Below are 25,687 nucleotides of genomic sequence, written 5' to 3'. Positions count from 1 at the left end.
TGGCAATATATCCACACATTCATGGAGATACCCTGATACACAATACCTTGCGTGATACAAAGTGACAAAGGTCATTCTGGACAATTACTGTAAGCAGGAGCACATTATTTTTAAATAAGTCGTAATGTCGGCTGTCATATCAGATCTTAATCAGTGATTTAATTAAGAGATTAGACTGGAGAACTCAGCCACTGTTGTGATGTTAATTACCTCATAACAGTGCGCAGTAGTGACTATATCAGATATTCTAATTACGCATAGTACATTGGGCCCTTACCATTAGCATTATGTCAGTGTAGTGGACACATAATGGGCCTATTCAAAATGGGTCTGTGATGCGTTGCTAGGCCAGCCTGTTGTTTGGAGGGGTGAAAAAAAACTGTGTTCAGGTATAATGCAGAAAGATGTGGCATATATTCTATTGTGGGCATGTGCGTTGTGCAAAGATTGGAGCAGAAATTGAAAGGGATGCCCAGACTCATTCGGAATCCATTAGCGTCAATTACCCAGAGGTAGAGAATGTGCTCTCTGTATTAAATCAAATGATAAAGGCATTAGAAAGTAAAGAGGACATATCTGTTTAAGAGGACCTTTGTGTAATGTACCAGTCTAAAATGGCCTCAGCAGACCAAGAGTCATCTGCACTGAATTCTACAACAAGACATTTATGGACATTACCGATGTGTTTTTTGATGTAAAATTTGCCTTGCCCCAGTACAGATATATTGTATAAGCAGCTATTGACCTCTACTTAAAATCAGCTACAGAGCATTTAATGTGTTATCTACAGAAAAGTTTAAATGGTTTATTTTAAATGTGCCCATTAAAATGTCATTATTGTCAAGTGGCATAAAATAAGTTGTAGTAAAACGATGTTTTACTACAGCTTATCTCCATGAAGATAGATTAGATTGGATTAATGCAATACTGTGAAACATTCTAGGCAAAGGAATAACAAGGGACAGACTCTCCCCTCACAAAAGTTATAGTATACCTTTAAGATACAGCAGTCCCCTATTGGTCTATTCTTGTGATCGCTGTTTAGCTTGAGATATTAATAATAAGTATAGCCTCTTTGTTGATACAGGTGGGTGGCACATCATTGTTTTTGAAAATAGGAAATACGTTCTTTTGTTCGATATGCGTAGGAAGATATTTATATATTTTGGGAAAGAGGATGGACAGAAATGGTTGGTGGATTATATAAATATTATGTTGTGGTGGTGGCAATGTGTTTATTTTGTGCAAGAATGAATAGAGTGAGCTGTCAGTCACTTCCAAATTTGAGTAGGCATCTAAAAACTGCCAGTCCGACCATGGAGGGGGATAAAGAAAGAGACTAATCATGTTAGTTAGAAATTCTAATGTAATTAAAGCATCAAAAGCAGGAAATATGGTGGACAAACAAAACACAGGGGTGTGGATTTAAATATGCTCGGTTGGAGGTGTTCAAAAATCACATTAAGTATGCAGCTCATTTATTTTAGTAGTTAACTCTTTCAACTTCATCATTTTGTCAACATTTTATACAATACATGTGGGCAGGATAGAGAAGACAAACTGATTTCTAGCCACATTAAATCCTCATGTGAAAGCTCAGAACCTCCAGAATTCAGAAAATGTTCACTTTCTGATTGCCTGGAAAAGGTGGAAAGTCTAGGGAAGAGGACAGGGTTTGACTTATGTTGCTTTCTAGTATTTTTCCATACATGCTTGGATTGACATTTGTTCGTTGGAATTAATTACTGGTCAAATGCTTGCAACATTTGCAGTCTTTATTTATTTATTTTAACCTCACAAATCAGCGCTGAGGCAGAAACCAGCACTACGGATGTAAGGGCCCATGAACTCCAAAACTGTAATCATGCAAACAAGTTGACAAGGCGACTAATTAGTGCCACCTTAATGCAACCTCTGTCTGTGTGAGTAGCAATAACAATCTTCTTTTTATTGTTCCAGATACAAGGACAGGATATTACACAGCACTTAGAGGAAAAAGCAAATGTTCCTAAAAGCCTGACTCAGTGTTGGAGTGGCACTCTCCGTCTGAAGCGACTGAAGTGCGAGTGAAGAGGAGTGATTCAAGAGCAGCTTCCTGTTTTGTTACGCCCTGCAGTCCTGGAGGTGCTGTTGTCCGTGGGTTTGTAGATTCAACCATGAGTTTGAACATTTTTGTCCAGACCGGAGTTTTATTGTTAAAGGGGATATATTATGCAAAATCAGATTTGTGAGCTTTTAGACATCTGTTAGCTCATCATTAGCTTACTCATTAACTTGTATTTCGATTGATTCATGCATGTTTTGAGTTTCCCGCATTTGATGAGTGTACAGCAAATGTCTGTTTTCAGCTACATCCTAATGATGCTGCAGCTGATGTCATCAACACCGAGTTTATACTAACTGCAAGGCTGGTCTGGTACATACTTTGAGCAGGTTACTTGCAGATTACCCGTTACACCAACTACGGTGCGGATCAGGGGAACATGCACTCCACAGGTGTCAGTGTGCCAGGACGCATTGATTTTAATGGCTTTCTAAGAAAAAAGAAAACTGAATGTGAATAGAATGTTACACAGTATGGCATGAAATTCATACAGCTTTTATTTATCACTTGATTGTCTCCAAGGAGATTGCCACGTTTATGCTATTATGTGGAACATTACAGTCAAAACTACATAATTAAAACTTTAAAACTTACATTGTGCTCTTTTAAATATACAGAATAAATCTATCAACAGGGGACACAGGGGAGCTAAATGTAATATTACATTTTGGTTTGGTTGGCAAAAACCAATATAATTCAGAGGGTTTTACACTTCTAAGTTTTGACTGCCTATACTCCAAAAATGAACAGCTTTCCACCCGCTTTAGTAAAGTTGTAATAGTGATGGACTGATAGTGTTTTTTATATTAAATGAACTCACTTTGATTCTTAATATAATTAACTAATAGCTTTATAGTCAACTGTAATTTGAGTATCTCCATCCATCCATTTTCTTCCAGGTCGCGGGGGCAGCAGTCTAAGCATGGACTCCCAGACTTCCCACACCCCAGACACGTCCTCCAGCTCCTCCAGCGGGACCCCAAAGCATTTCCAGGCTAGCCAAGATACATAGTTACTCCATTGTGTCCTGGGTCTTCCCTGGGGCCTCCTCCTGGTGGAACATGCCTGGGACAGATGTGCAGGAGGCATAGTGAAAAAGACGGCCAAGCCACCTCAGCTGCTCCTCTCACCATGGAAGAGCGGCTCCACTCCAAGCTTTTCACTTTATCTCTAAGGGAGCGCCCAGCCACCCTGTGGAGGAAACTCATTTCAACCGCTTGTATCATCAACTTTATCCTTTCGGTCATTACTCAAAGTTCATGACCATAGGCGAGGGTAGGAACGTAGATTGACCTATAAATTCAGAACTTTGCTTTTCGACTCAGCTCCTACTTCCCCACAACAGTTTGATACAGTAACCACTGCAGACACTGCACTGATCTGTCTGTTAATCTCATGAACCATCCTCCCCTCACTCCTGAACAAGACCCCGAGATACTTGAGCTCCACTTGAGGCAAGAAATATTACTTTAAACATTTTTAAAGAAGGGGTAACAACTACTAAAATGTAACATATTTAAATAACCACGTTATCTTTTATTGTTTTGACAATTCTATATTCACTGAAAATATATCGATATTAACAGGTTTTATAAGTTTCACGTTCATTTTTTGACACCCAGTCTCCCCTCCCTTAGAGCTCTGAAGAGGGACTGACTTTGCACAGAGAGCAATCACATCAGCGGGCATTGAGATAATGAAACTGTTACACATCACATTAGGTTTGTCAAGTCGTGTACAATTTTGTATCATATTTTTGTATATTTATGGAGAATTGTCATGTAGGAGCATGGGTGACGTAGGCTTGTGGGCTGAGCATTGCACAGAATCTTACAGCTAACTGTAAGAAGGGTTCAAATAGGGCCCAGGAGAACTCACTAAAATACTCAAACATGCATAAATGACATCTAAAATCTCTATAAGCCTGTTTTTGATGAGGGAACAGCATTATAACATGGTAGAAAGCTCACAAATATCAATTTTGCATAATACTACCTCGTTAACCATACTGTCCAGTCATAAAATTGCTAAATTATATATTAGGGCATTTATTAATCTAAAAATCTCACAATTGTTGCACAGTTTTGTCATTGCTCGTCTTTTGTAGCAACAAACCATCATGAAAGTTCCAATTTTTCTTTTTGTGTGTCACTTGGTAAAAGTGTCCTCCTGGATGTTGAACTGGTTGTTGGGTTTGGTGGACTCCAGCATGAGTTCATACAGCTGTCCAATTTGCTCTTCCTGAAAGTTCTTGAGATGTTCTTCTGAAAGGTTGGCCCCGAACTTGACTAAGCCAAGGCGCTGGCCCTCGGACTCCAAGATCTGGGTCTGTAGGGTGTCCTTGTAGTTCTGTGGGAAAAAAGAACAAAAATATTAAGGTTAAGATACATTTTATTGTCACTGCAGGGAAATTTTCCTCTGCATTTGGCCCATTTTTCAATGCCACTTGGGCAAGTGGGTGTCACAGCAAAGCACCTGGAGACCCATTTCCAGATCTTGATCTACATTTGGGCAGGACTACCATAGCTGGAGGATTTAATCTATGGTGCAGGTGGGTTGAAAGGGAAACCTGGAGTGCCTGGCCTTGTATCGCAACATATCGCACTGTCCTGAGGCGAGGAAGCGTCCAGACCAGACAGTCCAAACAGTGGACTGAGGATGCAGTGACGTGCCTACAAGGCTGTTTCGAATGTACGGACTGGGATACGTTTTATGAGTCTTCTTCTGGCATTGATGAGTTGACTGATGTTGTCAGTAGTTACGTTATCTTTTGTGAGGATCACGTGATCCCCCAAAAGACCGTTAAATTATACCCAAATAATAAACCATGGGTTACGAAAACCTTGAAGATCTTACTGGGTAAGAAGAGAAGGGCTTTTCGCGAGGGTAACCTGTTAGAACTAAAGCAAGTAACACGAGAGATCAAATGTGAAATTAGGGGAGCTAAAATCAATTATAAATCAAGGCTCGAGAATCAGTTGGGACAAAATAGAATGGGCTCGGCCTGGGATGGCCTAAACACTATTCTAGGTTCCACCAGGCAGAAACAGTCTAAGATTAACTTGAATGATATTAAATCTGATAAACAATTAGCTCAAGTTTTTAATTCCTTTTACCTTAGATTTGAAACAATGGATTTTACTAATGAAATTCTTAAATGGAAAAATGATTTGCTTTGCCCTGGCTCACCACCTTTCAATGAACGGTTAGTGGTCTCTTGCTTTAGACAAACTAATGCAAAGGAAAGTCCAGGCCCAGATAATATTTGTGGCCGCCTGTTGTCCTCTTTTGTCTTCTTTTATATATTTCAGATGTCAATCCACCAGCAGAGGGTGCCAAAGACATGGAAACAAAGCACAATAATTCCTGTGGCCAAAACAAAACACCCCAAGGTTTTAAATGATTTTAGACCAGTGGCTTTGACCTCATTAGTCATGAAATCCTTCGAGAGGCTTATGAAAAATGAACTTGTTCCTTTAGTGGAGCACTTGCTTGACCCCCTGCAATTCCCATACAGGGCGGGTCGGGGGGTGGAGGATGCCACAGCAACTCTTTTAAATATGGTCCTTAAACACCTAGAGAGCTCGAAAACGCATGCAAGGCTCCTATTCTTGGACTTCTCCTCAGCTTTTAATACCATCCAGCCACACCTTTTAACTGACAAACTTGTTTCAAATTTTAATTTGGATTTTAACATGGTGGGCTGGATTTTGGACTTCTTAATTGGGAGATCAAAGAGGGTAAAGGTGAATGGGTGCCTCTCTGATGTCTTAAATTCTTCTACAGGATCTCCTCAGGGTTGTGTGCTCTCACCACTTTTATATATTTTGTATACAAATGACTGTCGCAGTAATTATGTAAATCGACATATATTGAAATTTGCAGACGACTCTGTCATCATCAGTCTTTTGCATGGCGATGAAAAGGACCATGGCCCAGTTGTTGAGGACATGGTACAGTGGTGTGACAACTCTTTTTTAAAACTAAATGTCAGTAAGACTAAAGATATGTCTATTAACTTTAGCAGACAGGTCACAACTCCCAGAGCGACCGTTATCAAAGGTAAAGAGGTAGCGCTAGTGGAAAATTATAAGTACCTGGGAACCTTGATTGACCACAAACTGAACTTTAATGATAACACAGACATGCTGTGCAAGAGAGGTCAGCAGCATCTGTTCTGCCTCAGAAAACTGTCGTACTTCCAGGTGGACAGGACTTTGATGACTTTGTTCTATAAATCTTGTGTTGAGTCTGTTTTAACTTTTTCTATGTTGTGTTGGTATGGGAATCTGAATATCAAAGCTAAAAAATCACTCAGTAGAATTGTACATTTGAGTGAGAAAATCTTGGGGGCCCAACAGGCTACTCTGTCTGAGCTGTTCTCCAGACAGGTGAGAAGGAAGGCTCTGAGCATCTTGTCTGATGATGCTCATCCTCTTCATGATGAGTTTAGTTTTCTTCCTTCTGGCTCTAGGCTCAGGTTTCCTTCAGTGAGGAGTAATAGGTACAAGAACTCTTTTATTCCTGCGGCCATTTTGCTTTTAAATGCTGCTCAGGGTAGAAACCCATTTTAATCTTACTTACCGCTGGGTATTTTTCCTGTTCTGTGGATAGACAAATATGTACTGGTTTTTCTTGTGTCCTTTCAATGTTTTTATATGTGTTTGTCTTTTTTGTTTTCTCTCTATTGTAAAACTAATTGCCCCATGGGGGACACAAATAAAGTGAAGTTGAAGTTGAAGGAGTCTAACCTGGAACCCTCTTACTGTGAGGCAAGAGGCCACTCAGCTACTCAGCCACTATGTATAACAGATTTGATTAGAGATCGACCAGTATGGGTATATCATGGCCCATGCCAATTGTTTAGAATCCAGAGGAAGCAATAACCAATATTTTTGGGCCAATCTAGATTATTTTCTCCAATTTATATAATTTAAATTCACTACAAACTCACCCACAGCCCGTATTTTAACCAGAGACTTTTAAGAGCAGTGTAGTCATAATTTGTTTTCTTTCTTGATATCTCTTCATATTGAAGCATTCATAAAGTTTTATGTGTATTTTTAGCCAGTACATTGACCAAAACAATCGGCCTATGCTGGAGATTTAGGGCTGATAGCTAACACGCTAAAAAGCCCATATGACACTGAAGCAGCAGCACAGTATATTGGAGACATTATTAGTATTCAAATGCCAGCTAATAATAATTTATTATGATATATGTCAAAACAAAAAATATGGCAATGATGCAAGTATTCAAACAAGTTAAAGTGGCTTGAAAATTAAAAGATCCCAATGTTTTTTTTCTTTTTTTTTATGAGCCTTTCTTGACAAAGTTGGATGTGTAAATGATAAACTTTAATTCAATCCTAAAAATCTGCTGCCATTTTGTATTAATCATGTTGTCTGATTTGCAGTGTTTGTTTTAATGGCATCCATGCAAGAAAAATAAAACTTTGAAAAGATAATTGTTAATTCATTCTATTGATTGGACATTTTCACTTTGTTAGCCTTTCATTTGATTTACAAAAAAGCTTTCATGTTTCCTTTGATAGATGTTTTGTTGAGTTGTTGATTAGTTTTAATGCCCACATATGCCAGTAGAGCACATGTATTAATTTTTTATTCAGTTAAAGGGGTTAATTATTTTTTTTAAGATTGCTACCACATTATAATGTTTAACAAAAAACATGCCTGAAGAGGTTTTAGATGTCATCCATACATGTTTGAGTATTTAAGCAATCTCTCCCAGCTGTATTCACACCCTCCTTATGGTGCACACTAATTGTGTTGTGATAGCACTCTGAAGGGGGAGTGACTTAACACAGGGAGCAAAAGGAGACTCAGAGCATCAAAAATGAAAGCGAAACTATGTTAATGCATTGTTTTCGACTAATATAGTTTTTTCAAAACAATAAAAAGAAAATAGAAGTAAAATACCCCCTCTAAGTTTGGGACATGTTTTAGGCACCATTAACCTCCTAGGTCCTGGTGTCCACAAACACTGCCTGGGCAATTAAAAAAAAGGGTCACACTAATATTTCGTTGTTCCGCCTTTAGCTTTGATTACAGCAAGCATTCACTATGGCGTTGTTTTGATAAGCTTCTGCAATGTCATAAGATTTATTTCTATCCAGTGTTGCATTAATTTTTCACCTCCTGCATTGATGATGGTGGAGTCTGACGCTGCACAAAGCCTTCTCCAGCACATCCCAAAGATTCTCAATGGGGTTAAGGTCTGGACTCCGTGGTGGACAATCCATGTGTGAAAATGATGTCTCATGCTCCCGAACCACTCTTTCACAATTTGAGTCCGATGAATTCTGGCTTTGTCATCTTGGAATATGCCCGTTCCATCAGGGAAGAAAAAATCCACTGATGGAATAACCTGGTCATTCAGTGCAGATTGTTACTGAACCTAGACCTGACCAACTGCAGGAGGCTCACACCTATTTGCTTAGTTAAATCCAGGTGGTGACTTTTTTTTAGCCAGGCAGTGTATGTGGACAATACAATTTTTTTTTCTCTACAAGATCCTGGTGTTCACATATGAGGTCATTATACTGCTACTTAGTGGTGACAGAAGAATATAACACATTTTAGTTTAGATTCAAGATGGACTTTGTTAACGGCATGTGTCTTCCTGCACTTATTAGCAGCACTTCAAATGAGCCACATTTTTCCAAGAGGCACAATTGTTGTTTCTCATTTTGTTATTACACTCAATATTTTACACAAATATTGCTGTGTTCAGGCACTTAATAGTTTCTACAAATCATTATTAAAATGTGACTTTATTGTGTTCTACCAAAATGATTAAAATGTAGAACGAATATCCTCATATGTATGTAAAAATATAATTCTTTGTTTCTATGCTCATTAGGTCCCAATCAGCCCAAATAACAAAGAGAAACTAATAAAGCATGTCATGCAAAAGCTCAGGGCCTAGGAGGTTAAAGGTTCACCATGTAACTTTTCAGGTGGAGGGTCAGACAAATGTAACTAGCATTTGTTTTACAATGGGTGTTTTAGTTGCTCTATTAACCAAATAAAAGGCTGAAATATGGTGAATACTTATGAATAAACTGTGTTATTGATATAACTTCTTTCTTTCTACAATTTAATTTAAAGGTCCTATATTACACAAAATTGACACTGGTGAGCTTTTAGTTAAAATGTGACATCATAAACATACCTCAAGTTGTGTTTTGTTTCATTCACACATAATCCTGACTGATATACATCTCCAAAGCTCATAATGCTCTGTTCCACCTTGTGATATAATTACGTAGTAGTTAAAATTAACAGCAATTCCTTAACAGCAAGTTGACCTCAACTTATTCTAGTTCAATGCAAAGTGAAGCAATTCATTTATTTCCTTAAAAAAAATGTTTCAATGAGGCTAAAACAATAGCTGTTGCTTCACAGTTCGGGCATTCCAGGGCTGATATTATCCAAATAATTCCAGTAAAGGAGGGTGGAGTTTAAAAATGCATTGAAGCACTTCCCGTATTACCACATGACATTGGAACAGAGTGTTTTCATTTTGAGTGAAGAACTCAGCCCTAGTATGCAGGGTTTGTGCGGTAAACATGTGTGAATGAAACAAAACATAACTCCAGCTATGTTTTTGACGAAGAAACATAACATAGATCAAAAATTTTGCGCAATATAGGACCTTTAATAATCCACTGTCTTTGTTATAAAATGGCATTTTGGTATGTTTTACAGTCCAGATAACAATACCATCATCAAAAAACACATCTATGCCCCTAACAGTCATAGGCTGACCAACCCACACATGACGCAAGCTGAAAGTTTACAATGTGCCTATTTGAAATTCTGCCCAAATGAAAATGAATCACGGCCACTGGTGCACCAAGTGTCAGATAGTGTTTAGGGCCTTGTGTTTACTGACAATAGAGAACCATAATGAAACAGTGCCAATCTCCTCAACAACTTCACACATACAGCCCCCTCAGGAATCAGCATCCATTTCATCTACTTGATTAAAGGGATTACCTGCAGATGGGTCGTTTTCCACCCTCTTTCAGGATCTAATTGTCCAGGCAAACATTGCTTTTGCCCAATAGAGATGTTAAAATCATCTGTGGGTTTCTAAATGAGCAGCGGAGATACTGATGGCAGATAATGGATTATTACTGGCCACTGAACATGAATAATGTGGACACTGAACAGGTTTCAGTGTTAGTAGAATAATTAGAGTTACTGAATTTGGTAAGCAGAGTTGTCAAAAGTATCGAGAAAATCCAATACTAATTGATACTAAAACTTGTATTGAAACTAGATGCTCATTTGCGCAGGTATCGATACTAAAAAAGTCACATTCACAGGACAGAAATGAACCTTTCTTGAATAGCTTTAGAATGATCTTGAACTGTATCAGAACAAGTATAAGACACATAAACTAGTATACACCCATGGACCACTATGGCACATACCTGGACAACTGAGGGATTACACAGATATAAGACACATGGGAATAGAAAAGAAAGTAGTACTATGATCACATTCTATTGAGCGTTTTTTATCATCATTGTGGTATCGGAATCAGTATTGAATATCGAGTCTATTCCTTAGTACTGAAATTGAGTTTGAAAATTTGAATTGTGACAACACTAGTAAGAAGAATGTTTAGGTGATTTTAAGAAGTTAAAAGCCAAAATTCTAAATTAGTGACATAATTCTTTTGGCAATTTTATTTAATTATGCCTGTATCTGTCTTCTGATAAAACTTTGTTTTTTCCAGCCTGGGGTCAAGGCCTGTTTACAGTGGAATTAAAATTATTAATTTTAAATGAGTCATTTAATGTTTAAATAATCAATTAGTCATGATTAATCTGATTAGCTGGTTGTTGCCAGCCTTTCAGTGTGAGTAATTTCCACCCTAATAAATTAACAGTAATATTTTAGGTAGGGCTGTTAAATTCAGATATAAAACTAGAAACCTAAGCAAGTATCAATACTGAATATATATATATACATACACACACTGTATATATACATCTCATAACTGGGTACAATGTGACCTTTCAGTCTCAACTTGAATTTTATCACAGTGTAAGTTCACAAGGTGTAATAAATAAATACTATTATTTTATATTTGATTACAATATTATCTGAAAAGAGCTTGTAAAATTATCATTTGGGTGTCAAAATCAGTATTGACTTGTTATTCTTAGTAGAGAAATCAAGTACGAAATTTTTGTATTGTGACAATACTAAAAGTAGGCCGCAGATTTGTAACCTTGTTTTCTTGAGTCATATACAATAAAAAATATTTTAATATGAAAAAGGATTTTTTTTGTCAGCTCAGCATAGAACATAGAGTTACCTGCAGCAGCATAAGAAGGCCAATACATGTTGTAATAGGGTTAGTGTTGTTGCATTTTGTAGGTTGTTAATTGTAAAGTTGATCTGTTGTGATTCTTAATGGCATTTGGAGTAAATTAAGTGAGAATGGCTGCCCAGGTCTACCCTGCAAATAACTGACCTGCACTCTGAGGACAAGACTAATTAGAATAGTGGTTTATTCATTTGGTTTCAGCATGAAGATTTTTTAAATTTAGTTTCTTTCATAAGTTATCTTTTAATACCACAGTTCAGTGCACTGTCTCTTTTATTGTTGCACGTTCTACTACAGCAATAGTACCATCATGTGGTGATTTTAAGAAGTGCCATGGGTAAAAAGCATGTCTTCAGGCCATCTAGAAGCCAGTTTTAGGTTGAGCTATACAAATACTAGCAGAAATATAACAACAATGCCATTCAATTAAAACTAATACAGCTATTTCTCCACCAGCAGCAATTCATAGCTTTGATGTACTTTTTTTAAACTAAGAAAGGCCTAGATATAATAAACAGCCCTACTGAACCCAACAATTATTGTTGTATCCATTATTATTGAACAATAAGACATGATAATATGTACCGTGAGCTGATGTGGTTGTGGTGTCCTTGGACACCCATCATGCCTGTTGGATATGAATGAGTGTGATGATGAAGCGCTTTTCAAGGCATTGTTATAAAAAGCTATTGACTTCGTTCTCCTTTAAGAGTGACTTTCGAAGAGTGATCATACAATGTGATGTCTCACTTTCATGTGGGGGACAGAAGCCTGTATGCTACTCCTGTATTTACAGTTAGACCAGTTCATTTACTCTTCACTGCCCTTTTATTATTCAGATATAAACCTCAGGTCTGTCTCTCCAACAACAGACACATAGGTTTCAAGAAGCAGGTTTGGGCCAATCTCTGACTTTGTTAACGCTGGGGGTGGGTTAATGGAATAGCACCATGGCTTCACATTTCTTTTTATATTTACAGTGAGACGTGGATTGCGTTCCTTGTTCACAGTCTTATGGGATATTACCTGCCACTCTGTCATGAAGCTCCTGACCTCCTCTGGGGCCGCGCTCTTGTGCCGTCTGAACTCGTCCTTCACGTACTGGTCCCCGAGCGCGCGCAGGTGGATGGGCAGAAACCTGTGCAGCACGAGGATCCTCTTGTACAGCGCGCGCACCTGGGACACGTGCGTACAGGCCGCCATTAAACACGGGATCGATGATTAAACAGTAAGTATTAGGCTGTATAACGTGTAAAACGAGACCTCAAGGGTAAATACGTGCTCACAAGAAGGTTACTAACACATGTCCTTGTTTATCCCGGATATGCTCTTCTTCTAGGACGGGAGCAAAACTTGTGCTTTTCTTCTTCTTCTGTGGCGTACAACAGCGGCTCACATCCAAAAAGTTGCATTACCGCCATCTAGTGTCAACAAAAAATGCTATCTAGATCCTTACATACAGTCCAGGATGAAAGAAAGAAATGAAAAACTCTAAGTTCAGCTGCAACCCCAGTCCAAAACAGTTTTAAAGTCAATCAAACCTTGTTGTTGACGATGAGTATGTTAAAACAGCCTTTCTCTCTTGAGTAGTCTCTCTCTTTCATTCTTCGTCCCACTCTTGCTGCCATACTTTATATACATTTTTACGAATGGCACTTTCTCCTTCATATTTTGTTAATAGAATAACATTGTCTAGTGAATCTCTTTCCAGTGCCCTCTTGGCTATCCTATCAGTATATTCATGGGACAAACACAATTTCCCTTCAGGATCATGAATGGCTATTCAAAAATTTAATCACTAGATCTTGGCTTGATTTTGACGTACCAGATTTTATACTTTCTAATGCAGATACAGAATCTCTGCACACAAGGACATTCTTATTTCTACATACCCTAATCGGCTCTAAAGTCACATAAATACCATATAGCTCCTCTGTAAAGACATTCAAGAAATTAGAAGCATGCTTACTTATTTCACTTACATTTTGGGATGTACACAGCAAAGCTTATGTGGTTCGTTTTTATTGGCCCATTGCAGATCATTTGTCAGGAATAACAGAAGCCCCATCGTACTCTGAGCTACAAGCTTTTCAACACAGGTGTATTTCTGCAACACACCCATAACGTACAGGGCTATTGCAGGGGCTCGTCTGTCTGCACAAAACCCCCAAACCTCCTTCACTTCACAGGCCGCTCCAGTCTTCAGTACTACACTGTGCACATTGTCACTCGTTGAAAACAGAAGTTTTTCCAGCGAACCACTCCGTTTGAAAAGAGCGGGTAATGTTTTGTTTTTTGTTTTTTTTGTTTTTTTTTCCCCAATGTCTGAATCCTTTCAACTCGGTGTAGGTCTTCCCTTTAGTTATAACCTGTTGCTTTGATTGAAAATCCAGATTTGCGAATCTTTTTTTCTTGGAAATGTAATCTTCCATTTTGATAAGGCGGATTGTAAATAAAAAATAAAACTATTTCAAGAAAGAAGAAATAAGCGCAACAGTCCAGGGCTCAGCAGCGCCCTCTGCCGTGGGTCAGGCGTATTGTTTGCCTCACCGAGTGATAATTAAGACTAAACACGTTTAAGAAATATATTTCATACATTATCCAGAATATGGAAAGGCAGAGCATATTGTCAGAGTGTTTTATCTGTTATATACAGAGGGACAGCGACACATTATTTGCATCACATACAGCACAGTTTGTGAGGAATTCTACTGTGCACAGAGGCACAGCAGGGTGCTGCCTCACGGAGACCCTCATCTCTGTGTTTGAACGGGAGTTATGGGACATACGAAAATTCTGATATTCTTACTTGAAAAAAATATTGTTCCATATTGGATTCAAACGGAAAAGGTGTTTATAATACCTACCAGATGACAAATATTAATTATATTTGTCATCTGACCAGCACCAAGTACATCTCCGACAATGTTAGTGTCATATGAACCATCTCACACTCTGAGGATCTCAGGGACCGACCTCCTGCTGGTGCCCAGAGTCAGGACTAAACATGAGGAATCAGAGTTTCAGTTTTATGCAGCTAAAACCTGGAACAATCTTCCTGAAGATGTGAGACAGGCCTCGACTTTGACCATGTTTAAATCCATATGACTGAAAGATGATTATTTGTGTTTTGATTTGTTATATTGTGATTTTAATGTCTTTCTTATTCTATAAAGCACTTTGACTTGCTTTGTGTACAAATTGTGCAATACACATACACTTGTCTAACTCAGAAACCAAAGAAAAATGAGAGTCCTAATCAAGTGCACTTTGTAACTGAATATGATACTGAGGCAAACCGAATCAAACAAATAATCAAACAGAACTGGAGTATTTTAAGAAGTGACAGGACCCTAAGAGACGCTCTCCCAGAGACCCCCATCACCAGCTTTAGAAAAGCCCCCACACTCTGTAACAAACTGGTTAACAGCTATCTGCCTCCACTGAAACAAAAGACATGGCTGGACTAAGGCTGGCTGTTACAGGTGTGGTAACTGTACATTTTTGTTAATTCTTTCATGGACATTACGTCAGGTTAAAGTTTTAATATCAGAACCATCATTAACTGCAACACCACCATGTGGTATTCCAACTTGAATATCCATCTGGGCCAAACAAAACACAAACTGAAAAACAGACTGGCTGAAAACAAACAGGCTATAAGGATCTGTAACTCCCAGTATTCCATGGCCATGCATTATAAAGAAGCCAACCATGGTAGTTGTAAAAGCCTAAAAATATGTGGAATAGAACACATTCAAGAAACAGTAAGAGGAGTAGATAGACTGAAAAAACTTCTTCAGAGAGAGTCTTACTGGATCTATACTCTCAAGGCTTGTCGTAACACTCGGCACAAGGGGGGGGACCAAAGATACAGAAATCGGGGAAGGCTTACAGTGTTTATTTACAAGGTGAAGAACAATCAAATGTGGAACAAGTGGAGCAGGGTGTGGGTCATGGTCCAGGAGCAGGGCGTGGGAAATGGAGGCAGAGACAGGACGGATGGTACCGGCAGAGTAGAGCTGGGTCTGACACAGGAAAGCAGAGCCGGTCCAGGGAACAGGAGCAGGGCATGTGAAGCGGAGTCTGAAACAGGGAGGACTGTACCGGCAGAGTAAAGGTGGGTCTGAGGCAGGAGAGCGTAATGGGTCCAGGGAACAGGAGCAGGAGCAGGAGCAGGATCATTGAGGTATGCAGATGATCTGGTGCTGAGTGTCAGGTCCTGGCTCCTCTTATTCTTCTCAGGTGTGGCTGATTAGAGATTTGCCCCAGGTGTGCACGGGAGAAGCCCAGCTCTCCGCCCCAGCTCCAGACTCAGACACGTGACCAGAAAGCAAAAAAATACACAAAATAAGACAGAACAGACCAGGATCATGACAAGGCTACACAGTTTTCAGGCCTCAATGGAGAGTTAGATTACTCCTTCTTCCTCTAAAACCACATGCTTGAAATCTATGTAAATAGGCAAGGTTATTTGTATAGTAAAATGCTTTACAGAATGAGAAAGATCACAATATATACAAATCAAAACATAAGTAATCACAAATAATTATCATAAAATGAATATTAAAGGAGATAAGTGCAGAATAAGTCCTTCAGTCGTATGCACAGCTAATCAGAACCATTTTGAGCCTGGATTTAAACATTGTCAAAGTGGAGGCCTGCATAAAACTGAAACGCCGATTCCCCATGTTTAGTCCTGACTCTGGGCACCAGCAGGAGGTCGGTCCCTGAAGTCCTCAGAGTGTGAGATGGTTCATATGACACTAACATGTCGGAGATGTATTTTGGAGCTAGACCATGGAGAGACTTGTTCACAAGCAGAGCTGCTTTAAAGTCTAGTCTCTGAGCCAAAGGAGCCAGAGACCTGAGCACAGGACTTATGTGCTCGCACGTCCTGGTTCTAGTCAGGACCAGAGTAGCAGTGTTCTGGATGCAGCTGTCTTAACACTCGTTTGGAGAGGCCAGTGAGCAGACTATTACAGTAGTCTAACCTACTGGAGACAAATGCATGGATAAGTCTCTGAGTCTGGTTTTGACAGTGTACCTTTGATTTTTGCAATGTTTTTTAGATGGTAAAAAGCTAAAGCTAAAGTTATTAATTTGATGTGGCTGTTAAAGTTCATGTCTGAGTCCATTATTATCCCTAGATTTCTAGCCTGATTTGTAGGTTTTGGAGAGAGAGATTGGAAGTGACTGCTGACACTTTCTCTATGTTTCTGTGGCCAAAGACTATGATTTCAGTCTTGTCTGAGTTTAGCTGGAGAAAGTTGTTTTGCATCCACACACTGATCTGTTGATGCAGTGACAGAGTGAACCCACTGGTCCATATTCACCTGCTGCAGTGAGACATAGATCTGAGTGTCATCTGCATAGATGTGGTAAGACACATTATTGCTGTGTATTAACTGGCCTTACAGCAGCATGTATAGGTTGAACAACAGGAGTCCCAAGATTGACCCCCTGGAGCACGCCATGGGTCAGGAGCATTTATCTGAAACACATTTTCCAATTTCAACAAAGAACTCCCTTTTTTCTAGATAGGACTTGAACCAGTTTAGTGTAGTACCAGAGACCAGCAGTTTCAGTGCTGCGGTGGGGTCTAAAACCTGACTGGAAAAACATCCAAGGAGTTGTTCATTTGGAGAAAGTTAATAAGATATTGGTAAACAACTTTTTCAAGGACTTTGCCTAAAAACGGCAGATTTGAGATTGGTCGGTAATTATTGTGGCATCAAGACTGCTCTTCTTTAGGAGAGGCTTGATAGCCACAATTTTCAAAGCGCTGGGGAATGTTCCAGATTGAAGTGACATGTTAATTATGCAAGTGAGTGATGACAGAAAACTGTTGAGTTACAGGTGCAAAGTGAGTCAGCTCTAAGTGTCTAGGTGGGTGCTGAGGTGTTATTTGTATTGTGGAACTGATGGTATTTTAATACCCATAGGGCAACAATACTGCAAACTCATTGCACTTGATGTGGAAATTAATTGTAATGGCAGCAGAGCTGGAGGATTTGTTAATCTGTTTACTGTTACAAAACAGGACACAAGAGTTTATTACTGCAATTTCCAATAATGTTTGAAAAATAAATCTCCCTTGTTCTACATAAAGTGTGATTGTACATTTTCTGTACATATTTTCTCTGTAAATCTCATATTGAACCTGGAACTTTGACTTGCGCCATTCCCGCTCGGCCCTCCGGCACTCTCTTTTCTGTGCCCTGACCGAGTCATCATTCCTCCATGGCGCTTTCTGCTTATCTTTAACCATTTTAACCTTCATCAAGGCAATGGTGTCCAGAACATTCAGAACTCTTGAAGTCACATAGTTCAACAAATCATCAACATTAGAACATGGTTCAAAGACAGAACTGAGTTCTTTAGTGTTTCTGTCAAACACATTATCCACATGTACATTAAAATCACCTTTAATGAATAAACCATCAAAGTCTGTGCATACGACTAAAAGCATCTCAGTAAAATCATCAATAAAACTCAGTGCTGGGGAGGTTTGTATATGACTAAGTAGAGTATGGAGGGGGGTTGTTTTAAAGGAAAAATACTCAAAAGATGAAAACACCCCAAATGACAATCTGTGAGTAACTAAATTATCTCTTAAATTTTAACAGTCTAACTGCCCTTCTGTTAATCAGTCTACGTGGTGTAACTGCAGATATAGCTCCATCCTGTGTGTCCTAGCTCTTGGTGATAACTGCTCTGGGGGAGGGCAGGGAAGGGCGAGCAGGGGGGAGTTTGGGTGTGGGACCATGTGAGGGCCGAGGAGACGGAGATTTATAAATAATTACATATCAACGCCTACCTTTTTACATCTCTATCTCTTTGTCTATTATGTAATTGTTATTTACACTATATATATATAACGTGTGTGTGTGTATATATATATATATATATATATATATATATATATATATATATATATATATATATATATATATATATATATATAAAATTTAATTGTCATGTTAAGAATTAAACTTGGCTCAGCTTACATGTTCCATCATGCACCAGGTGACTGTGTGCCAGCCCACTTTGATCATGTGATCTACACCTATGACTTTAAATCTGCTGCAGCCATCTCGAGTTTGCCCTGATGAAGGCTGAAGGGCCGAAACATGTTGGCGTGATTTTAACTTCTTAACCATCTGCCATGTGGCAATAAAGGCTTTTAATTATTTAGTACTTTTTGAGTGCCTATTTTTTTTTTCAACTTTACAAAAAAGGATCCACTGTAACATTACATATACCCAAAATTTGTTCTGAAGCACAGCACTTTACTACTTTTACTCTGTTACCGCTGTTGTCCACCACTGGCAAAAGGGACATTGGAGCGGATTGACAAAGTGATCTGTAAGCTGGTCATGTGATCGGCTGTGAGCCTGAGACACTGGAGGACACTGGACAAACTCCTCTTCCATGATGAGACTATAAAGGGACAGAGGAGCTCATTCTTCATCAGGCTCCTACAGCTCCACTCACACAGTGATACAAGACTACACTCATACCATACTCCATACAACTCAACAACAACTCACCCTCATGAAATAGATAACCCTGTCATGTCAATCATTATTTCATCTTTGCACTGTTTCTCCTTACCCACCTCATGCATATAATCGATATATATATTTTTATTTTCACTTATATATATACAATTGTATAATTATAAAATAAAATAAGCGTCCCACTCAGAGTCGTAGGAGACAAGACACACACAGGTGATTATTGCCACATTCACCGCGCTGCTCAAGGAGAAGTTGCAGCGCTGGCTCAGCTGGCTCAGCTGGCTTTTTTTTGTGTGTGGGTTTCGAACATTCCGTTAGGTACAGAGTGTGCATCAGACCAAATCGGAAGAAAGCCGTACACAATCTGGCTCCACCACTTTGTAGCTCATCTCAAACAACCTCACGATCCACCGCGGGCACATGCCCACAGAACATTACAAATTGGAGCTTTAGTGCGGTACTTTTTTCTCCAGTTTTGCGCCCTTTCCACGCAGGGAGGATGCGACTTAGGTCCCGTTTGACTTTTGCCTCTGGTCTGGTGATTGGGTTCATGACGCTGCACGTGCTGTTGGACTGGGACCTTCATACTCTACAGCATGTGAGCAAAGAGGAGCACTTTCATCAGCCTGTGGACAGAGGTACACTTAACAACTTATCTACTTTTAAGAGTTTTTCCCCACAGAAATCTAATATCAATGGCAGTTTAGAGACCATAATAAAACGTCTCTAATATAACCATTACCCAGGATGAACATTAAAAAGATCGGTATGCAGTGACCAGCCCGCAGGATTAACTCTGACTCACAGTAAATAATCTGTTAAAGGTATTCTAGGAAACGGGATCTTTGTGAATGTATAGTTTATTTTGTTGTAGTTTGAAAGGGAGGCAAAGCACACCTCGCCTACTTGTGTAATACAATCAGAATTATAATTCACAAACAAAATTCACAAAACTAAGAACAAAGTAGGAACTTACTTCGGCGTTATGGAGTAAGTAATTATAACAATAATAATAATACAGACAATGATAAAATAAAAATAAGGGCATGCACTAAAACAGTGCTTCTCAATTATTTTCTATCATGCCCCCCCTATAAAGAAGAAAAAATCAATCAATCAAACTTTATTTCTATAGCACCTTCTAACAACCCAGGCTGCCCAAAGTGCTGTACAACGTTAAAAAAACACGATTAAAAACAGTAAACTTCATACAAATCAACAAAGCATATTACATCATTAAAATAAAGAGTCACAGGGCCACTAAGTGCTGAAAGCCATTCTAAATAAATAAGTTTTCAGTTTGGCTTTAAACAGAGGCAGGTCAGAGATGGGACGCAACTCTGTGGGCAATGAGATCCAGAGTTTTGGACCCGCCACTGCAACAGAACGATCGCCCCACTGTTTGCACCGGGACAGGGGGACCTCCAGCAGATGTTGCCCAGCAGATCTAGAGCTCTGCTGGGTTGGTGAGGGGTCAAAATGTCACATAGATAAGAAGGTGCAAGGCCATTTAGTGCATTAAAAACAAACATCACAATTTCAAAATGAATTCTGAAGTGGACAGGGAGCCAGTGCAAAGACAGGACAGGGGTGATGTGATCATGTTTGCGACTGTTCGTGAGGAGGCGAGCTGCAGCATTTTGCACAAGCTGTAAACGGTGAAGTCCATCTTGGTTAATCCCTGCGTAGAGAGCGTTGCAATAGTCTATGCGGGAGCTGACAAAGGCGTGGATGGCTTTCTCCAGGTCACCACGGCTCAAGAAAGGTTTTACTTTCGCCAGGAGGCGGAGCTGAAAAAAGCTTGCTCTGACCACAGAGTCTATTTGTTTGTCAAATTTTAAATCACTGCCCAATTTCACCCTCAAGTTTTTGACAACATGATTAAAATGATGGGGGCCCAAAGCAATAAGACCAGGAGCTGAGACACTGGGCAAGCTAGATGTTCCAAACACAATGTATTCAGTTTTGTCCTCATTCAAGCAGAGGAAAATTTCAGACTTCTTCGTCTTATTTTTCGGGTGACTTTACCTCCGTCTATATCCGCCTTTCTTTTCATCCCTGTTAAAATGTTTTCCATAGTGTCACTTTAGCAAAAGTGTCTCTCGTTTCACTGTCCTGTGTCACGATCTGTTCGCTCTCTCCTGCTCTTTGCTGTGTGCGCGCTGCGTACACGCCGTCTACAGTGTCTAGTGTCATACACGCCCCGTTATCTCACCCCACTATTTGAGAACCACTGCACTAAAATAAGGTCAATAACAGCAGACTTTGATAGGGCTATAGAAATACAAAATATGCAACATGGACAGAACAACAGTGGAATAAGGTTAATTACTGTTATTTAAAGTCTATGGTAACTGGTTTAGTGAGTGTAGAATGTTCATGCATCAGGTGACAAGTATGATACAAATACAGATCTGATTACTGTGAGAAAATTTGTATTGAGTTATATGTGATCTCTCAATATAAATTTGTAAATCTGAATAAAGTAGGCCTAAACAATGTAGTCTACATTAGTGTTGTCACGATACTAAAATTTCAAATTCCATTTTGATACTAAAGAATATACTCAGTGCGCGATACCGATTCTGATACCACAATGATAATAAAAAACATTTTGTCCTTTTTTAAGACAATGGCTATTTTCAAAATCTAGTACTTTCTTTTATATTACCGTGTGGTCATACTTGCTCAAATGTGTTTCAAGTATCGATACTAGTTTTAGTATTGATTAGCATCTGATTTTTGATACTTTTGACAGTGTACATTGTCATTTTTATTGTCAGCTTTGTTGAGCTGGATTTTCTTTATGTTTGGTGTATCTTGTATAAAGAGCTTCCACTGAACAAACTTTGACCCTCAGGTGACAACATGGCAGCCAACTCCACAAACAGCACAACCCGTATCTTGTGTTGGATTATGACTAGCCCCAAGAACCTGCAGTCTCGGACCGTACATGCCAGGGAGACGTGGGCCAAACGCTGTGACGTTACCCTCTACATGAGCTCCACTGAGACCGCCTTCCCCACTGTGGCCCTCAACGTGAGCGAGGGCCGGGAGAACCTGTACTGGAAAACCATTCGGGCCTTCCAGTACATCCACGACAAGCATCTGGACCAAGCTGATTGGTTCTTCAAAGCCGATGACGACACTTTTGTAGTGGTGGAGAACCTCCACTTAATCCTGTCCTCGTTCAACCCGGAGGAGCCCTACTATCTGGGCCGGAGGTTTTCCCCTTTTGTTAAACAGGGCTACATGAGTGGAGGGGCGGGCTATGTCCTCAGCAAGGAAGCTCTCCGAAGGTTTGTCAAGGGCTTTGAGACTGGGGAATGCACACACTTTTCCTCCATAGAAGATATGGCTTTGGGGAAGTGTATGGAGACCATGAAGGTGCCAGTGGTGGACACTAGGGACGTACTTGGCAGGCACACCTTCCACCCGTTCCCTCTGGACAAATACGTGATCAGAAAGCCCCCCGGACCACAGGCCTGGCATATGATTTACGATCACTACCCGGTCATAGAGGTAAGAACCGCAGAAAACTAGACCTGTCACAACACTTTGCACATGATATTATCAACACTCCCTGAGGATGTGAGGCTAACTGAAGGTACTCCTCCATCTGAAGCTCGGTTACTCTAGTTAAACTTTAATCTGGCCTTTAATTTAACGTAATCTGACTATAAAGAACTTTCTTAACTGGACTTACATGATTTGTGTTGTTAAACAAATGTCTCTCACGTAAAATTACAGTCACAAGCTAGCCAGCATTAACCAATTTTCACCTTTGTTGCTGAAAATCAAACACCTAAACAGGACCATGAACGCTCGTACTTATTCATTACGCTCATGAACGTATTTATCACAGGCTCCTGAAAATGTGTTGTTTTAGTATTAGTATTTTTCTTCAGTTTTCAAACTACCTGAAGACTGTAAAATATCAATACTTTACAGAAAAATCCCATTAAAAAAATAAAGAAATAAGCTTGAGGTGGGCTTTAATATTATTGGTATACTTGATACTGATACTACAATGATGATTTAAAACACAATTTCTTTAGACAATATAATGTGGCCTTCTATCTGTGTAATCGTAAAGGTAGGTTCCATAGTGGTCCATGGATGTATACTAGTCTACGTGTCTTATACTCGTGACTTCTTTAGAATTGATCCCTGCTCAAATGAGTCTAGTTTTGATGCTAGTTTTAGTATAGATTATTATCAGATTTTTTATGCTTTTTTTTTTTGATAACCCCACACCCCAGTCATCTTATTGGCGTAGGAAATCCACTTTTCCATTTTCCCTAAAACCTTTAAAGATATCAGTTTTGCTATGAGGCGAATGATGGATCCATTTATGGCAGTAACTGTTAAAGTTTTCTACATGTTTTAGTTGTGCTAGTAGTGAGTTTTGTTCTCAGCGCAAGAGTTGTGTGTGCAGCTAAACTGGGGTACTTAAGAGGACAAAGAGCAAAGCAAGTAACCTGTAAGTCTGTCCCAAAACCATTTCCACTGATACTGTTCAGTAAATGAGAAGGTAACTATGCTCGTGTTGTCATGATACTAAAATTTCAAACTCTATTTCGTTAATAAGGAATAGACTCGCTACTCGATACTGATTCTTATAGAAGATATAGAATGTGATTATCAACTTGAAATAGTAGCACTTTCTTTTATATTACCTTATATCTGTGTAATCCCTCAGTGGTCCACGTAGGTTCCATAGTGGTCCATGGGTGTATACTGGTCTGTGTGTCTTATACTTGTTCTGATAAAGCTCAAGATCATTCTAAAGATATTCAGGAAAGATTAATTTTTGTCCTTTGATGTGACGTTTTGTGTTAATACCTGTTCAAATGAGTATACTTCTACTTGTAGTATCAATTAGTGTCTGATTTTTAGTACTTTTGACAACACAACCCTAAGCCACTTTGGGCTCAGTTGGACTAATGAAATTTTGTTTATAGTTTAAAGGTACGTGAAAAATAGAACAAGTAATTTTAAACAGTTTGCAGTGGTCCAAAGTTATTCCTCACTTACCTTTCTGGATTCTGAGCATCTTAATTATTCACCACAATGAACAACTTTCAGAGACTAGAGTTAAAATGTGCCATCACAGTAAAGCCAAAACATTTCTAAACTGCACAAAAGTTAAAGTTAGACTGACACTTTTATTTTGTTAAATGTTAAAACTGTCAAAAAAGAAAAAGAAAAAAGAAAGTCTTTCTTGTGCCATTATGGAATTTTCTGTGGTGAAGACAGAGGTAGAAGTATTATGTTTTACAACTCAGTTACTTGCTGTATTTTTGTACTTTTCTTCTTGTCACTTAACTGATGTAAACTTAAGATAAGTTTATTAGTACATACCGGCTTGTCAGAGCGTGATCTTTTCAGATCTCAGAAACTAAGGCCTGGTTAGTACTTGGATGGGAAACCTCTGGGCCACAGTGGACTGGCAGAGGCAAAAGCTTGTTGCATCCTTAGGCAAGACACTTCATCCACATTGCCTAGTATGAATGTGGTCCAAAGTATTTCCTCACCCACCTTATGCACTTTATAAGAGCTTTTCACAACTCTCAGAGACGAGACTGGAGTTTTACCATGATGGTAAAGCTAATAACTAGCAGGCTAAGGGGCACAGTGGACTTATTTTGACCTCAAAAGCTGCTTATACAATATATCTGTACTGGGGCAAGACACATTTTGATCAAATAAAAATCATGTAAACTATAACTAAATAGTGCAGTCACAGGTTCTCTGGGGCTTAACGGGTGGAAGTGAATCTGTCCACCTGTGCCGTTTGCATTTCTCAAATTTCAAGAACATGCGATTTGTCTCATTACAAACCTGATTTTGTGTGTGTCTTGTTTTGCGACAGGGACCTGACTGCTGCTCTGATTACGCTGTGTCCTTCCACTACATCAGACCTGTGCAGATGTACATGCTGCAGTACATGACCTACCACCTGCGCCCGTTCGCATACAAGTACAGGTTCAACACAGCGATGCATCCACGGAACCGCACGACAAAAGCTACAGTCACAACCATGTAGAGCACAGGATGAACTGCTATTGTTGGAATCAAGAACTTTTTCTATAAAGTAAAAAATCTCTAACGTAAATAAAGAGTATTTTATTTATTTTGAAATGGGATATTTACAATGTCAATACAAAAAAAACCAAAAAAAACAACCTGTTTTTTACACATGGGTAAAGGTAAAACCAAAGCTATCGATGCTACCATTAAAGCTATGGCTGAAACCATGTTTCACACAGGATGAACTGCTATAGGCCCTTTTCACGCTGCTGCGTGGCTAGTTCTGGTTCTCTCAAAACTGTGGATACGCGCTTTCTAATCGATTCATTCTCTATGACGATTTAGCAAAGTTATACTAAAATAAATCAATATTAAAATATGGGGCAGCGGATAGCAAGCTACAACAAGCGGCATAAATATCCTACTTCACCAGAGGAAATTTCTGTATTTATAAAAGTAGGAATTTGTGTCATAAAGCTAATGCTAATTGAAATTAAAATATAATACACTGGGTTACAAAAACATTTTTGAAAGTTGTCTGTGTTTTTTCAACTGAAAAAAAGGACCATTTAGCACCGCTGAATACAAAAAAGATATCCATTTTTCTCAATCAGGTCAGGTTTTTATGCTAATTTGATTTAGAAAAATCCAATCTTCTGA

General features: G+C 39.1%; 2 protein-coding genes across 2 annotated transcripts; one reads left to right on the top strand and one right to left on the bottom strand.

Moving 5' to 3' along the window:
* Positions 1-1,314: 1,314 nt before the first annotated feature.
* Positions 1,315-12,850, bottom strand: sdhaf3 (succinate dehydrogenase complex assembly factor 3). Its single transcript, XM_033975289.2, has 2 exons — positions 12,498-12,850; positions 1,315-4,453 (listed from the first exon to the last, which is right to left on the bottom strand). Exons 1-2 carry the CDS (start codon positions 12,672-12,674, stop codon positions 4,253-4,255), a joined length of 378 nt encoding a protein of 125 aa, XP_033831180.1. The 5' UTR covers positions 12,675-12,850; the 3' UTR covers positions 1,315-4,252.
* Positions 12,851-19,242: 6,392 nt separating this feature from the next.
* Positions 19,243-25,418, top strand: c1galt1a (core 1 synthase, glycoprotein-N-acetylgalactosamine 3-beta-galactosyltransferase 1a). Its single transcript, XM_033975376.2, has 3 exons — positions 19,243-19,632; positions 21,855-22,516; positions 24,870-25,418. The coding sequence occupies exons 1-3, from the start codon at positions 19,494-19,496 to the stop codon at positions 25,041-25,043; spliced, it is 975 nt and encodes a 324-aa protein (XP_033831267.1). The 5' UTR covers positions 19,243-19,493; the 3' UTR covers positions 25,044-25,418.
* Positions 25,419-25,687: the final 269 nt, after the last annotated feature.

The sequence above is a fragment of the Periophthalmus magnuspinnatus genome, chromosome 11 (assembly GCF_009829125.3).
Source record: "Periophthalmus magnuspinnatus isolate fPerMag1 chromosome 11, fPerMag1.2.pri, whole genome shotgun sequence".
Lineage (NCBI taxonomy): Eukaryota > Metazoa > Chordata > Actinopteri > Gobiiformes > Gobiidae > Periophthalmus > Periophthalmus magnuspinnatus.
Note: the sequence above shows the minus strand (reverse complement) of the source record. Positions and strands in the feature narration are given on the sequence as shown.